The 15984-nt window shown below is 58.7% G+C and overlaps 4 protein-coding genes across 4 annotated transcripts; 2 read left to right on the top strand and 2 right to left on the bottom strand.

Annotated features, from left to right (window-relative positions):
- The first annotated feature begins 341 nt into the window (after positions 1-341).
- B0H64DRAFT_351896 (mannosyl-oligosaccharide 1,2-alpha-mannosidase-like protein) lies at positions 342-6901 on the top strand. Its single transcript, XM_062801477.1, has 7 exons — positions 342-1432; positions 1529-2877; positions 3530-3808; positions 4337-4755; positions 4856-5063; positions 5116-5325; positions 5385-6901. The coding sequence occupies exons 1-7, from the start codon at positions 503-505 to the stop codon at positions 6574-6576; spliced, it is 4587 nt and encodes a 1528-aa protein (XP_062663863.1). The 5' UTR covers positions 342-502; the 3' UTR covers positions 6577-6901.
- A 56-nt stretch (positions 6902-6957) lies between these two features.
- On the bottom strand, positions 6958-9485 carry B0H64DRAFT_351893 (uncharacterized protein). Its single transcript, XM_062801476.1, has 2 exons — positions 8762-9485; positions 6958-8702 (listed from the first exon to the last, which is right to left on the bottom strand). Exons 1-2 carry the CDS (start codon positions 9068-9070, stop codon positions 7350-7352), a joined length of 1662 nt encoding a protein of 553 aa, XP_062663862.1. The 5' UTR covers positions 9071-9485; the 3' UTR covers positions 6958-7349.
- Positions 9486-10979: 1494 nt separating this feature from the next.
- B0H64DRAFT_437512 (uncharacterized protein) lies at positions 10980-11627 on the top strand (the record flags this gene model as incomplete). Its single annotated transcript, XM_062806258.1, has 1 exon — positions 10980-11627. The coding sequence occupies one exon, from the start codon at positions 10980-10982 to the stop codon at positions 11625-11627; it is 648 nt and encodes a 215-aa protein (XP_062663861.1).
- Positions 11628-13418: 1791 nt separating this feature from the next.
- B0H64DRAFT_13118 (uncharacterized protein) lies at positions 13419-15792 on the bottom strand. Its single transcript, XM_062798128.1, has 6 exons — positions 15169-15792; positions 15066-15094; positions 14960-15004; positions 14737-14909; positions 13563-14689; positions 13419-13504 (listed from the first exon to the last, which is right to left on the bottom strand). The coding sequence occupies exons 1-5, from the start codon at positions 15377-15379 to the stop codon at positions 13615-13617; spliced, it is 1533 nt and encodes a 510-aa protein (XP_062663860.1). The 5' UTR covers positions 15380-15792; the 3' UTR covers positions 13419-13504; positions 13563-13614.
- Positions 15793-15984: the final 192 nt, after the last annotated feature.

Raw genomic sequence — 15984 nt, 5'->3', positions numbered from 1 at the left:
ACAGGGATGTCAGGTCCAGTATTGTCCGCCTTGCTCAAACTTTGTTCCGTCTTGTGACTACACACTCTTGACGCAGCGGATCAAGTGCGCTACTCCATGGTAATTGGTGCGCGCGGGCCTGCTTGCTCAAGTTCAAAGCGCCGAGTAGTTCGGACGAAGCACTCGTGCATAAAACTTCCATTCCTGGCTCTCCATAACCTCGACCGGTTGTGGAGGGTGAGATGGTCCGTGCGTTGACCGGCACGGGCCGGCACATCTGGTGTGGGCTTTCTCGGTTGGGACAGATCTGCACTGTGCCAGTGTAACACCCGGGCCGTCCACGATCAAAACTCTCTTTCCACGTAGCACGCGACGTTGTGAGAACACATCTCCCGATCTAACGATCTAGCGATCCAGGGCATCTCCTACTATAGTAGTTCCCTACTCTAAAGACAGTTCCTAATTGACCACCAACGGTGATTGCCACCGCCATGTGTTGTCGGCCGGCCGCAGCAACATACCAATGAACGTTCGAGACCCCTTCAACCTCCGAAACGGCAGCTTGAATCGGCCCCCAATCGCGACCTGGAAAAGCAACAGGAGCTACCAGGCCCAGAATAACAACAACAACTTCTCCCCCCTGCACCAAATCATCCGCACCGCCGCAACAGCAACCCAATCCGCCGCCGCCGAACTCCGCGACAAGGCCAGCGAAGCCGTCCAGTCCGCCCAGCACGCCCTCACCGAGACCGCATCATCCGGCAACCCGCTCGACATCGACCTCGAGAAAGCGGGCCCCAAGCCCAACAAGTCCAACAAGCACGAACACCACCACCAACACAAACCCACCCCCGCCGCCAACGGCCCGGCCCCTCCCCGGTCCACACCCAACAACAACACCAGCGCCCCGGCGGCCACCGCCGCCACAGCCAGGGGAGCACAACCCGACGAGGACATGTCGTTCGCCGTGCCGAAGAATGTCCCCTCCTTCACGAACCCGCAACGCCAGCTCGAAGACCACGTCTGGGGCGCCGCCGCCTCATCCGCCTCCTCCCGCCAGCGCTCCACCGGTGCCGCCGGTGCTGCCGCCTCCCTCGTAGGCGGCGTCCAGGACCTGCTCGGCGGCGGGAACGGCCGCGGCGCCGCGCTGCCCATGTATAAGGATAAGCCGTACATGTATCCGCCCGGTGCCCATGGGGCTGGGTGGCGGCGGCCGCTGTATAGGCGGAAGCGGAGCTGTGGGCTGTTGGTGGTGGTGCTGGTGGGGTTGGTGTGGTGGACGGGGATGTTTGCGGGGCAGAAGCAGCGTGCGGTGGGGAAGTTGGGGCAGTGGGGGTGGTTGGGGGATGAGGTTGGGGGGAAGGGGACGGTGGATTGGGGGGAGAGGAGGGAGAGGGTGGTGGAGGCGATGGAGCTGAGCTGGGATGCTTATGAGCGGTATGCGTGGGGTAAGGTGTTTCTGATTTGTTTTTGTTTTGTTGGGGGGAGGGATGGAGAGGGGTTTGCTGTTGCTTGGACTGGTTGACTGACAACGTGGATGACAGGCCAGGATGAATTTCACCCCGAGACCAAGACGGGGAGGTACATGGCGCCTAAGGGGCTGGGCTGGATCATCATTGACTCGCTCGATACGCTGATGATCATGAACTTGACCAGCCGGCTGACGCACGCCCGCGAGTGGCTGGCGACGTCGCTGACCTGGGATCAAGACCAGGATGTGAATACGTTCGAGACGACCATCCGCATGTTGGGAGGGTTGCTGTCGGCACATTACCTGTCGACCGAGTACCCCGACCTGGCGCCCATTCCGGACGATGACCCCGGGAAGCCGGGAGAGGACCTGTACCTGGAGAAGGCGAAGGATTTGGCGGACCGGCTCGTGGCAGCGTTCGACTCACCTTCCGGGGTACCGTACGCCAGTGTTAACTTGGCCAAGTACAAGGGGATAGTCTCGCACGCCGATATGGGCGCGTCATCGACCGCTGAGACAACAACATTGCAGTTGGAATTGAAGTACCTCGCCAAGCTGACTGGCGAGAAGGATTACTGGGACAAGGCTGAGCAGGTCATGAAGTTGGTGGACGACAACGGCGCCAAGGATGGCCTGGTGCCCATTTTCATCTACGCTACGACGGGCAAGTTCCAGGGCGCGAACATCCGGCTCGGCAGCCGCGGCGACTCTTACTATGAGTACCTGATCAAGCAGTACCTGCAGACCAATAAGAAGGAGCCCGTCTACCAGGAGATGTGGCGGGAGGCGATGCAGGGCGTCAGAAAACACCTCATCACGTACACGGAACCATCCCAGTTCACCATCATCGGCGAACGGCCCAGCGGTCTGGACGGCGCACTCTCGCCTAAGATGGACCACCTCGTCTGCTTCATGCCCGGTACCATCGCGCTGGGAGCGACAGGCGGCCTCACCGAGAAGGAAGCCAGAAAACTCCCCACTTGGACCGAGCAAGACGAGGCCGACATGCAGCTCGCGCGCGAGCTGATGCACACGTGCTGGGGCATGTACAAGTACATGGCGACGGGGCTCGCGGCCGAGATCACCTACTTCAACATCGGCAACCCGCCACTCCCGGAGTCGGCCGCGCACAAGGCGCCCGAGGAGTTCGACCCGGACCCGGAGGCGGCCTGGCGCAAGGACTTTGACGTGCGCCCCTTCGACAGCCACAACCTGCAGCGACCCGAGACGGTGGAGAGCCTGCTGTACATGTGGCGCATCACGGGCGACGTCCGGTACCGCGAGTGGGGCTGGGAGATGTTCAAAAGCTTCGCCAACTACACGGCCGTCGCCGACAATGGCGGCTTCACGAGCTTGTCGAACGCTAACAAGATCCCGCCCGTCACGCGCAACAACATGGAGAGCTTCTGGCTGGCCGAGACGCTCAAGTACCTCTACATGCTGTTTTCGCCCGACGACCTGCTGCCGCTGGACAAGATCGTGCTCAACACCGAGGCGCACCCGTTCCCGCGCTTCGACATGGGGCCGCTGTTCTCGACGGGCTGGACGAGGAAGCCTAGAGATGGGGAGGGGAAGATCGTTGAATGAAATAAAAGAGACACTGTGCGTTGGCGGCGGTTTGATGAATCATGGATTTGAAATGAGTATATATTTTTCGCACTGTAGTATACAAAGAATCTGCATGGTAACAAGAGGAAGGTTTAGTTACAAAGCTTGTCTCGCAGGTCGGTGGTGTGGTGACGCCAGGAACCTTGACAAACACGTGGACAAGGAGGGACGGGAGTGATGTGAGACACGAGATTCTTTGCGCTCCCGATGACAGGGGTTCGTGGTGGACAACCTGGAACGTCCTGCCTTCTGAGGGATCATCTCGTCTCTCGGTATCCCGCCTGCCCTGAAGGAAACAGTTGCAGCGGGTCCTACGCTTTAAATCCCGATCGGGAAGCTGGGAATCTTTAGACTTGGTTCAAATTAGCGGGAATGCCTCTTGCTTGTCAGACTGATCTCAGGCTCAGTTAAGTTTCCACGGTGATAAATTTTCAAATGAAATTTTTGCCATCTACTGTGTAACTAGAGCAGAGCCCACCAGCTCGTTCGCTCTTCTGCTTCGTATTCTGGGGGTTTCGATAGGTACCGACATACCTACAGAGAAATTCCACAAAGCAAGCGGCTTGAAGGAAAGCGCCACACCCGGCCAGGCACCGTTGCGACCCGCACTGAACCTGGCAACCCCACACTGGGGCCCTCAAGGCCAAGCCTTTTGCTGACCCTGATTTCTTCCCACTCACCGAGTCACCCACTTCCTTCGCTGAACTCGCCGGTCGCCGAGTGGCCCATCGGCAGCCAATTGAGCCAATCGTGCCAATCTGACAGCGGTGGATGTCCACTGCTGATGGCCCGTGTCAATGGAGTCGGGTCGGAGGAGGCAAGACGTCTGTCTCACTGATAAGTGGTCGTTGCTCAACACGATCGACAATCCGACTTTTCTCTTGACTCGATGCCATGTTTGATGGTCGGTTGATTGTCGAAACGTATTCCACGACCCATCTCATCTCCAGGCACGATCCCATTTGACCCTGATGGTGAGAATTATGAGATGAGACGTCAATGTGGGGGCAAACCGCTGCAACCACGACTTTATCGAGGACCGAGCAAGACGATCCCCCAGTGATCGGCCGGTCCCAGGTGGACAGAACGGAGAGCATTATACAAAGTACAGGGTGAAATAACACGGCAGCTATTCATACAATCATATCAAAGATTGGTTTCCCTCCTGGCTGCTACGGTATCCACTCCAAGTCAGCTAGATAGCGGGAATCGTCCGAGTCAGCGACGGTGATTTCAGAAGACGAGCACCAGATAAAAGCAGCTGGTGACAGTATCCAGGCGCCCCAGCGCAATGCCCTCCGCTCGCGATCTCGAGATGGCCGACTTGCGCCCCAAAGAGGACTCCTTCGCCCAGGGCAGCGTGCTGAGTATGCAGAACGCATCCTCCTACTCCCGCAACAGCAGCAGCAACCCCGAACAGGACGGCCACCCCATCCGCCGCTGGCTGGACACCTTCCGCCGCGATCCCGGCCGTCATGTCACCCCGGCCTCCGTCATGCACACTGCTGAGGACCGCCGCCGCGCCTCCATGGCCACCCGCCCGTCCGACGAGACCCGCCCCTCGCTGGAGCGGCGAGGGCGCTCCCGCAGTCACTACTTCGATATGCATGCCGCCAACGTCGGCACGGCAAATACGCTGCTGTCGCGCGAGCTCAAGGGGAGGCATCTACAAATGATTGCTATTGGGGGGTCTATCGGTATGTCTTTCACGTTATCCCCCTCTCTCCGTGTCTCCCAGCAGCTATACCCCCACTCCAATGACCGCATGTAACTCCCGACTAACCTGAGTCGTCAAAGGCACCGGTTTATTCGTGGCATCCGGAAAGGCACTCCACACGGGCGGCCCAGCTGCTGTTCTGATCGCTTACCTCTTCGTGGGCTGCATGCTGTATTGCACCGTCCAAGCCCTGGGCGAACTCGCCGTTACCTTTCCCGTAGCGGGTTCATTTTCGGCCTACTCGACCAGGTTCCTCGACCCAGCATGGGGGTTTGCGATGGGCTGGAAGTGAGTTTTCCCATGGCATGCATCGTTGTCAATCAATACTGATATGCCCCAGTTATGCCATGCAATGGCTGGTCGTATTGCCTCTCGAGATCATTGCCGCCTCCATCACCGTAGGCTACTGGAATAGCAACCTCGACCGCTCCATATTCATCACCATCTTCCTCTTCGCCATCGTTATCATCAACTTGTTCGGCGTCAAAGGCTACGGTGAAGCCGAGTTTGTTTTTGCTATCATCAAGATCACCGCCGTCATCGGCTTCATGTAAGTCTCCCCCCACCCCGGCCCCGCTGTATCCAACACCTGACCCCCATCTCCCTCAGCCTCCTCGGCATCGTGATCAACATCGGCGGCTTCCCCGACGACGGGTACATCGGAGGGCGGTACTGGCAGGTACCAGGCGCGTTCAACAACGGCTTCAAGGGGCTGTGCGCCGTGTTCGTGACGGCGGCCTTCGCCTTCACAGGGACAGAGCTAGTCGGGCTCGCAGCCGCCGAAACAGCCAACCCGCGGCGGTCGCTGCCCACGGCCATCAAGCAGGTCTTCTGGCGCATCACGCTCTTCTACATCGTCTCCCTCACCCTCATCGGCCTGCTAGTACCGCACAACCACCCACGCCTACTAGGCGCCAAATCCGCGGCCGACGCCTCAGCCTCCCCCTTCGTCATCGCCATCGAGTCCGCCGGCATCGCCATCCTCCCCGGCGTCATGAACAGCGTGATCCTCGTCGCCGTCATCTCGGTCGGCAACAGCGCCGTCTTCGGCTCCTCGCGCACGCTCGCCGCGCTCGCCGACCAGCGCCAGGCGCCCGCCATCCTCGGCTACGTCGACCGGCGCGGCCGCCCCCTCGTCGCCATCCTCGTCGCCTCGGCCCTCGGCCTGCTCGGCTACCTGGCCGACCTGGACGCCCAGTCCGACGTGCTCAACTGGCTGCTCGCCGTGTCCGGCCTCTCCTCGGTATTCACCTGGGGCTCCATCTGCCTCGCCCACATCCGCTTCCGCCGCGCCTGGCGCGCCAAGGGCCGCGACAAGCGCCACCTGGCCTTCCGCTCCCAGGTCGGCGTCGCCGGCTCCTGGATCGGCCTCGCGCTCAACGTGCTCGTCCTGCTCGCGCAGTTCTGGACCGCCGCCTGGCCCATCCCCCACCCGGCGCCGTCGTCCTCTGGCAAGGCCACCACGCTAGGCGGGGGCAGCGGGGGTGACGGGGACGGGGACGGGTCGATGATGGGCGCGGCGGGCGGCGTGGCCGAGGGGAATGGGGGCGCGGCCGTGGTGCCGATCGCGGCCGGGCGGGACGTGGCGCAGAATTTCTTCCTACAGTACCTGTGCGCGCCGATCGTGCTGGCGTTTTACGTGAGCTATAAGCTGTGGTTCCGCACGCGGGTGGTGAGGGTGGCGGATATGGACGTGGATACGGGCCGGCGGGATTTCAACTTGCCGATTCTGATCTCGCGCGAGGTGGACGAGAAGAGGGGCATGCCGAGGTGGAAGCGGCTGTATAAGTTTCTGTGTTAATGGCTACCCACCTACCTATTCTCTTGTTTGTTGGTTGGTTTTTGAAAGAGGGTGTGGAGAGGGGTGGCGGTTTGGGTGGATATATGTCTGTGTGTGAGGTTACGGTTGGAGACTACGCACTCACTCGAACCTCTGGCGTTGGTTTTTGTTTTGGTTATTATACCCAGGGGCTGCGGCGATGTAAAGAACGCCGGCTGGACAATTTAGAATTCCATTTTCGGCATTGGCGACTTGACCATGGTATAGTGTATGTAGAACGTGTTTCCAGTGCGGGGCACCGAATAAGCGGTGCGAGCACACAACTCGAAAAGACTTATTGCCTGGCACAGAAGTCCTGAGCTCTGAAAATGCTCTCTGCGGAACGGACCGGGTGAACGGGTATGTCACACGCAACGAGGCCGCGGGTGTAGTGCTGCCTGTGTATTGGTATGCTATCAAAACAGATAAGAGAACAGGAGAAAATATCCCGGGAATCCCAGATGCGATCCTCAACAGCGCCGCAAACTCAAACAGGTCTCAATAATAAATACAGCCTGATAGTCCAACAAGGAATTGTCCGCCAGCCTAACAATTCCACCAACTGGGGCGGAGAAACGCCCAGAACAAGATCTCGGAAAGAAATCCGGCAGCCATTGTTGGGTATGAAATGCGGTTCTCTCATCATGAGCCGCACATAAAACGTCAGTCATCAACGGCCATTCTGGCGCAATGCCCCAAATACCCTTGTCGTAAGGGTGTCGAGCCTGCGCGAATGCGAACGAGGTGCGGTTTGTTTAAAAATCCCAAAAGTTATCCGACTTAGTCGGGGGCCCGCGGCCAGCCTTTTTGGTAGTGGGCGCAGGCTCATCGTCGTCTTCGCCGTGAAGCCAGCCTTGCCCGGTACCCTTCCTACCGCCCATGCCATTGCCAGCAATCACAATCCCCCGCTCAGTAGGCGCCCGCTGAGTGTTGGGGTTGTTGTTCTCCTTGCGTGACACGGGCGATTCATCGTAGTTCGACCAGCTGCTCTCCATCATGCGAACGGCCTTCTGGCGGTCCTCCGACACCTTGACGGGCTCTTTGGCACCCTCGTGGTGCGGTGACTCGTCCGTCATGTTGAAGTGGGGCTCAAAGTCCTTGTGCCGGTCCTTGAGATTGGTGATGTTGCCGAGTGGGGCCGGGCCAGGCGAGGGGAGGGTGCCGTCCTCAGGGTGCAGACGGTTGTCGTATAGGTGCTCACCCTCGCTGTGCATGGCGCCGCGGGGCAGCCGGTTGGCATTGCGGGTGTCATCACGCGCCGGGCCGTCGTCGACCAGCTCGAAGTGAGCCGCGGCGTCACGACGAGGCTTGATCACTTGAGGATTCGGAGCCGGGGTATTCTCAAGCACCTCGTTGTCGGCACCCCAGTGTCGGACGTCACGGGCACGATGCATGCCACGAGAGGCAACGTGCTTCTGTGGGGTCACAAAGTCGTCAAATGACCAGTTGCTACCGTGCTTGCTCTTCCTCTCGGGGGCGGCCTTCGGCGTGGGCACGTCTTGGGACTCGGAGCCGTCGTCAAAGTCAAAGTGTTGGTACTTCTTGGGGTCCGGACGCAGGACACGGCCAGCTGACGGGGTCGGCTCGTGGGAATCGCCGTCAGTGTCGTTCTCGTCAGTATTGAAGAGGCGCATCGGCTGGAAGTTCTTCCCAGCGCCGACCTTGGGTGCGACCACCTTGCTAGGGGATTGCGAGCGCTCGCGGCCGTTGCTGGGGGAGCCGGGCTCCTCGACGGGCTCGTCGCCCAGGATCTCGGTGAAGGAGCGCTGGCGAGGTCTCCGGCCTGCATAGGGCGAGATGATGCCGGCAGGGTTGTCGTTCTCCAGCCCCTCACGCGATGCGAACAAGTCCAGCGACGCATGCGGGTCGCGCATAGCGTTGGTCGAGCTGCCGCGAGAGCGAGTAGGGAGCGACTCGGCAGGGGGTGCAGCAGCGTTGTGGCCCTGGGCGCATTTCGCGATGAGGTTGATTTGGTCTTTGCTGTCACGAATGGGCCAGTTCGTGCCGGACCTGCCGATAACCTCGACCTGCTTCAAAAGCGCGCCTTGGTCCCAGCTCTGCCGGATCTGTGCGATCTTGCCGTCGCCATTGAAGCTTACGATGTGGGTCTGCAGAAAAGGTGTGTTAGTGGGACCGATCAGTAACCCCGAAAAGATTTGCTACTGACAATAACGATATGGACGCTGCGGTCGGCCAGGAAGTTGTCATCCAAGCCGGGGAGGTAGGGACCCCCGCTCTGGACGAACTCAAGAGTCGTTTCGACTTCCACCGCGAGGGCCTGCTGGTTCTCGATGGCGAAGAGGGAATCCTCCTTCTTCTTCTTGATCTTGTTGCGCACAGCGGACAGGTGTTTGATAATCTCGGTCGCGCTGGTGAAGCTCGACGTAGTCGTGACGTAGTGCAGCGACGCGTCGTCGGCGAGCGTCGATGTGTTCGGCGAAGCCAGAAACTGCTTGTATGCAGCCTGCAACGTCATGGTGCCGGGTGTGTTCTCGTAGGACGAGTTTTACTAAAACAGCAATCGGCTTCCAGGCCAGAAATGTAGGAGGGTGTTTGAAGAAATGAAGAAGGAAATCGTCAGGCGCGAAGAAGTTAGAAGAACAGGTCGAAAAAAAGAGAGCGGGTCCCGAGGTTCTCAGTGTTGCGACGGAATGGGAGGGCCGGGATGACAGCAAGACCGGGAATGCATGGGGAAGGGGTAAACACGATCCATCACTCCCCTGCTTGGCAAGCCCAAAGTGCTTGCTGCAGGCGCAGTTGCTTTGAGGTTGCAGCTGCCGTGTTCAGACGCAGCCCTTTTCACTAGCGCCTCCTTAACAAACGCCGTTTCCAGGGCACCTTGTTTACATCCACACAGGCAACAACATTGTGTGGTGACACACTTTGATGAGATGCCCAATGGGCAGTGGCTCGGGCTCTCGGCTCTTTACGCAGCAGTTCTTGAACAAGGACGGCTTGTATATAACTACCTAGTGGCGAAGGCAAGAGAACTTTGAAGCGAACACCTGCCTTTCTTCCCCACGGAACGCTGCTCCAGCTGGTGGGTCGCGGTCAGTTCGCTCACTCTTGCCATCGAGCAGCCAAGAAGACGTCACTTTGACCCCGCTCTGAAATGGAATGACAGTTTGGTATTCTCGGCTTAATCCGCCCTTGGCTTAAGGGTAGCAAAAAAACACAATATGTAATCTGGACTGTGGACGAAAGAGACTGCGAAATCGCAACCTGTGAAAGCGACAAACCAAAAAAAAAAATCCACAGTCAATGCAGGTCCGCGCCGTCAATGCAAGCCAGGCGCGTCTGCTTGAACCTGCCCTGCCTTCTAGTTATGGTGGGGCGAACTTGCATTGCGGATCGAAGCCCCGCAAACCGTTCTGTTTCAGGATGAGCCACGGTCCACGAGCAGGGCAGGGGTCCCTCTCGTTCCCAAGTCTGACCTAACCCTGCTTGGTTAGATTCTTCTCAGCCCAGACTTCCAAGCATGGAAGCTGGAAGGCCTGGACCCAATCCAGCGAGCAAACAACAACCACAAAACCACGTCCTGGGGGCATCGTCAAGCCAAAACCTCCACGTGACGGTCACCAGGCCCGAAGGCGCCAGCATTGCTGCGACAATGCGGCTCTTGGTTTTGCATTCCGTACCACCTCGCCCCCAAGGCGGCCGTCGGGCGAGGCTGCCCTTGCAGTGGTCCTCCGGTCGTTCAAATCAGGCGGAATTCGGCCCAAGCCAATGGATTTCTTCTCTTTCATGTCCTGCGTTGCCGAATTTGGGTCGCACGTCGCCTCAACCAAGTTGTCGGAACAGCAAATGCATCATCGCACAAACAAACAATGCCAGGCTGGGGCGATATTCTGCCAATCACCCAAAGAATCTTGTTTCAGGTTGGGCGACACACCGTGTTAATTAAGGCAGCCCATTGCGGGAGTCGTAATCTTAATATCTGCAGTTGCTGTCATGGCACAAGATGACCGTCTCAGACAGCCTCGCGAAGCCGTCGTACCGTCACAATGCGTCGAGTCGACGCCTTTCCGTTGCCGTGTTTTGGAGTGAGTCCTCGGCCGGTCAAGCATCGACAACTACTGTGTAAGTAGTTCGGCCATGACGGGATGAGACCGAGTTTGCCACCCCGCTCTGGCCGCTGTATCACGCCCGATGATAACCTGATCCTCGCTCCTCTTCCCTCTTTGTATGCCTGAAGAGAACGACAAATTTAAGTCGCCCGACTGTTCGAATCGAACCGGAAGCAACACTTTAATCCGTTATTTTATGACTTGCATCTCAGGCCTTCCCACCCTATTTCAACCTGTTCTCAAGACTCTCACACCTCGTTCAACACCACCCTCACGATCTTATCCCATTAAGCATCAACCACACGAAAGATATCCAGGATGCGCATTCCACAGCCCCCGCCGCCATCAAGCTTGGCCCACAAACCCCAGCTCCACACGCGCAAGAACCACCACACATACAACGGCACCCGCCGACTACCCCAATCGACACATGTGCAAGTCATCACTCACCCCACCAACAACACCCCCACCAGCCCTACCGGAGCTACCGCCAACCCAACCGACATCGACACCCCCCGGTACATCATCACCCTCCACTACGCCCACAACCGCGCCTGCGAGCTCTACCGCACCGCCTACGATATCGAATTGCTGCGGCGGGAGCTGGGCGTGCTGAAACACCCCCCTATGGGGACCAACGGCGACGGCAACCCCGGCGGCAGCAGCAGCAGCAGCAGCAAAACGACGAAGGGGACGGGTGGTGACGGGAACGGCGACACCGCTGCCGCTGCCGCTGGGGAGAGAAAAAGGGGAGGAGAAGGAGGGTGTAGTAGTAGCGCCGTCTGCACGCGCTCGTGCTCGTGCCCGTGTCCCTGCGCCGAGCAAGGGTGTGATGCCCGGGACGCGGCGGGGGTGCAGAGCCTGCTGGGGGATGTGCTGGGGAAGATGAGGGCGAGGGATATGCGGGGGGAGGTGCCGTTGGAGTGGTTTTTGAAGAGGAGGATTGGGGATTGTGCGGGGAGGTGAGTGAGATGAGTGGTGGGGTGGGTGAGCTGAGTTGAGTTGGCGGGAGTTTTGGGGGTTGGGCTTGCGTTGTTGGCTGCTCTTCTGGGACGGTGTTCTCGTGAGGGATGTGAAGAGCATGTGGCGTCGTGACGTGTGAATAATTGGGATACAAACTTGGTTGGATGGCTTAATGTATAATCAGAGGGAGTGGAGGGTGGGTAGGGCGTTCACTAGACGTGAGACAAATCCCCGAGTTACATGTTAGTTAAATGGGACTAGAGGGATGGGGGAAGTTGGAGAGTACAACAATACAAGAATACATCTCAAAACAAATTGTATACCTCCCGAGTCCATCCTCCAACCTGCTTAGAGAGCTAAATACAACCCCACCCTAACCACCACCCATCACCACCGCCGCCGCCGCCTTCTCCAACTGTTTCAGCACCACAATGATATTCTCACTCAGCGGCGGCAGGCCCTCCCACACGCCGACAAAGTTCCCCGTCAGCACCTCCTGCGCAACCACCATACACGCCCTCGGATCCTCCAGTAGACACGGAACCTCCCTCCCCCTCCCACCACCCCTCAACCCCCGAATAGCCGGCCTCCCCTCCCCATCGGCAATCCACGCCCGCACATCCACCGCCTCCCCATCCTCCCCGTCCAGGTACACCACCGCCCCCCGCTGCCCCCCTCCACCCCCACCTCCCACCCCCCTCATCTCCCGTGAAACCCCCCTCAAAACCCCCCACCCCCAAACCCCCAACACGACCTGAAACACCGCCACCGCCCAAAACTCGCGCAGCCTGCCCCGCGGCAGGGCGCGCGCACAGCGCAGCACCTGTGCGGCATGCCAGACGGCCTGGCGGGCGTCGGGCGAGGCGGCCCAGCGGCGGAGCGTTGGGTAGACGCGGCGGGCCTGGTCCTCGCCCTCTTTGCCGGAGAAGAGCTGGAGGTCGGGGAGCGGGGTGTGCAGGTGGAAGAGGTGATGGTGGTGGAGGATGCGGGGGAGGGGGGCGTGTTGGGGGTTGGGCGGTTGGGTGAGGAGATGGTGGTGGAGGGAGGTTAGCTGGGCTATGAGGTCGGTGCGGCGGGAGGCTAGGAGGAGGGCTATGGTGTTTGGGGTGTCGGTATTTGGGGTCGTGGGATTCGAGGTGTCGGTGTTCGGGACGGCAGGCGGGTGGATGGAGGCGAGCTGGCGGTATTCCCAGATTAGGGACCAGAAGGCGTGGAGGTAGATTAAGATGGCGAATTGCACGTCGAGGTGGGTGTGGTGGGTGGAGAGGGCGTTGACGTCGCGGAGGATGTCGCCGAGGGAAGGGGGGCGTTTGTGGCCGTCGGACGCCAGGTAGCGGGCCTTGAACTCACCGGCGTTGCGGGCGAGCCAGAGGTCTTGGGAGTAGGGGAGCGGGAGGGTCATTTCGGCGTAGGACATGAAAGGGTTGTTGAGCTGAGTCATAGAGACTTGGGCATCGCGCAGGTAGGCGTGGAATACAAGTCTACTGGAGATTAGATAGGCTCGGGGGGTTGGCGGAGGGATGTACCTTTTCCAGGACTCGTGTTGGTACCACGTCTTCCATTTTTCTTCCAAAGCCTTGCCCTCGTCAGACGGGTAGACGACGATGTCCGGGTAGGCCGACCTCGCAAATTTTCCCCTGTAGCGCATCATCTACGAATATCAGCATAGCTCTAGAATCAGGAGTGTTGTATCTTACAGCTATTGGTATTGACAAGTCTAGTCCGAGTTAGCATGTAACAGTAGCATCTTGTCAAGCAGACTTACGGCATTCAGCAATCTCCATCTTCCGCCGGTTTCCGCTCCAAAGAGCGACGTCCTGTAACAGGACTAGGGCCTGGACCTTGCCAATCTCGGCGACGGTCTCGTTATTCTCCTCAAACTATGCCGGCTTTAGCAATAAAGCCTCGGATACGGATCAGACGGGAGTCACAACTCACCTTCTCCGGAATAGAAATGCCTAATCTGGTCAGTCACAGCAGGTATCGTACACTAAAAGAACTCACGAATCGCCTCCTGTAACGCAAGCCCGAACCGGCGGACAGCAGGCACCGGAGTCAAGACGGCCCCGGCGGCGGCGGCAACGGCAAGCCACTCAGGCCACTGGCTATTGAGAGAAAACGACCCGTAGTGAATCCAGGACGCGGTCTGGGACATATGAGCGGCCAGAAACATGTTGATCCACGAGTCCATGGTGTCAGCGGACGGAAAGGACGACGCTACGCGGCTCGCCATGCGGCTCTCGCGGCAAGTTCCCAGGACGATGGCCAGGATTTTGTCTCGACATGAGGGCCGCAATGTGTCGCTGGCCACTCGGTCTACTGCCGGTCGGTTATTGTGGGTTTGGGGGCTGCCTATGTCGTTGGAAGGCAGTGGTAAATTGGACTGTTCCGTGTAGCAGTTATCTGCTTTCCCCGGTGTCCACCTCCACGGTGACTCGGTCCAGAGCTTCGCTAATGACGAGCGCATCTCAGTCATGCCAGCGGGGTCTTCGGACGCCACAGTATCCTCTGGCGTGACTTGGGCGGTATCAAGATTCCAGTTGAGCAGGTTGAAGTCAAACTCGTTGAAATCTAGGTTTGCGTCATCGTAGAAATCGAGCGTGGATAGCCCCTGTGCGTCGGGTAGCCTCGAGGGGTTGCCCAAGGGTTGTTCATATAAAACATCGCAAAGAAAGTCGGGGAATTGGGGCCCTGGTTGCTCATGCTCCGTATATTCCGCACCGCCGCCAGAATAACCATGCAAGTTGTCCGTGGGGGGTTGGACAGCCACGGTCGAGGGCGCCTCCGGGGTGCAAATTTGGAGCCCCTGATAGGTAGGGTAAGCTAAGGGTGATATGTCCTGTTTACTGTCCTCGGGGCTTGTAGATCGAACATATGAAGACGAAGCTAAGTCCGCGGGGAGCCGGTGCTGCGGCTGCCCCGCGCTCGACGAGAGAGAGCAGCACGATTCAGGGGTGGACTCGGTGTGTCCCGTGCGGTGCTTAGGGAGCTGGGTGGAATACGCGGTCGGGTCATCTGAGGAAGCAACCTCGCAGGCCAGCCCGCGGGTCTTGCAGCGTGTGCATCTGATCTGGTTAGCAAAATGCCGAGACGGAACGGTAGGTTGACTCGCGGTTTAATCTCCTCGCACTTCACCCTAGACTTTGCGCAGGCTGTACAAGCCTGTCCTACGCGGCTGGCCGAGGGAACCGAGTTGAAGCGTCTGCGTTTGTTCCCGTTACCCTCCTGGTGATTGGCGCGGTGGCGCTTGAGAAGATCGGCTCGAGCGAATCCTTTAAAGCAGACCTGCTCTCGTGTTAGTCGGGAGATGGCAGGAACTGGGAAGAGCAACCCACATCACAGGTGAACCGCTTTCCAAGTGTATGCGAGGCAATGTGTCTCTGTTTCCAGTGAGTGACTAGATACACAATGGGCATTTATCTCCACGTGGTTGTAATATACCTGGAGATGCTCGGGGCGAGAGTAGCGGCCTAGAGTACGCGGTCAGCGGTTGCTAGAAAGACAATACATTCCATTCCAGCATTCCCAGGCACGCTTAACTCACGGAGACAGTCAGCACATTGATAAAGCGAATGCGACTGGTTCTGGTTTCCGGAATGTGTTTGCGTGTGATGCCCCGGGCCGGGCCGGACTGCGGATTGGGATGCCGAGGCCGAACCGGAGGTGACAACGAGCGGATTGTGGGTCCCGGACACCCGGTGGGCGGGTTTTTGTGGCGGATCCGGATTGATGATGTATTCGATGGGACTGGCCATGGCTGACTCCCGTGCTACCACCTCGTGGGCTGTCTCTCCAAGGGATTAGATTGGATGGCTGACTGAAGTGCCGAGAAGGAAGCCCAGTGCCCAGGAAGTGAGGCAGTGAAGCCACCCAACGGCGGAGTGCCACAATGCTTCAGCGCTGGCCAGATGCTCTCGGCACTCAGGTTTCCCTCCACTGAATCGGGGAATTCGTAGGTCGTCTCGCACTTGCTCGCACTCTTCCATGCCGCCGTCCCTGTTTATTGCGCAATTGGAAATCCCGGTTCTAGTGTAGTTAGTTCATCATGCCTCAAAAAATGAATGTCGCCCGAGAATTGTTGGAATTATTGAAGAAGATCGGAAACCGCGACTCGACTTCACACCAGGGCAACTGCATTGTCAATGGCTGTTGCAGGGCAGACCGAGAGGTCCATGCGAACGCTAACCTGGAAGGATCCGTTGGCTTGCGCAATCCCTCAATCTTGGCATTTCCCTGCCAAGAGCCACCCCTGCCTGAACCACTGTGGGAGATCCACCAAGAGCACAATTGCAGGGGATCTGGAACCTGGGCGTTCCTGGCCTGGGGCTGGACCTTTTCCTTTTTTGATCGATTAGCAAGC

The sequence above is a fragment of the Chaetomium fimeti genome, assembly GCF_033439085.1.
Source record: "Chaetomium fimeti strain CBS 168.71 chromosome Unknown B0H64scaffold_1, whole genome shotgun sequence".
In the NCBI taxonomy this organism is placed as follows: Eukaryota; Fungi; Ascomycota; class Sordariomycetes; order Sordariales; family Chaetomiaceae; genus Chaetomium; species Chaetomium fimeti.
This window is presented reverse-complemented; position numbering and strand designations above follow the sequence as displayed.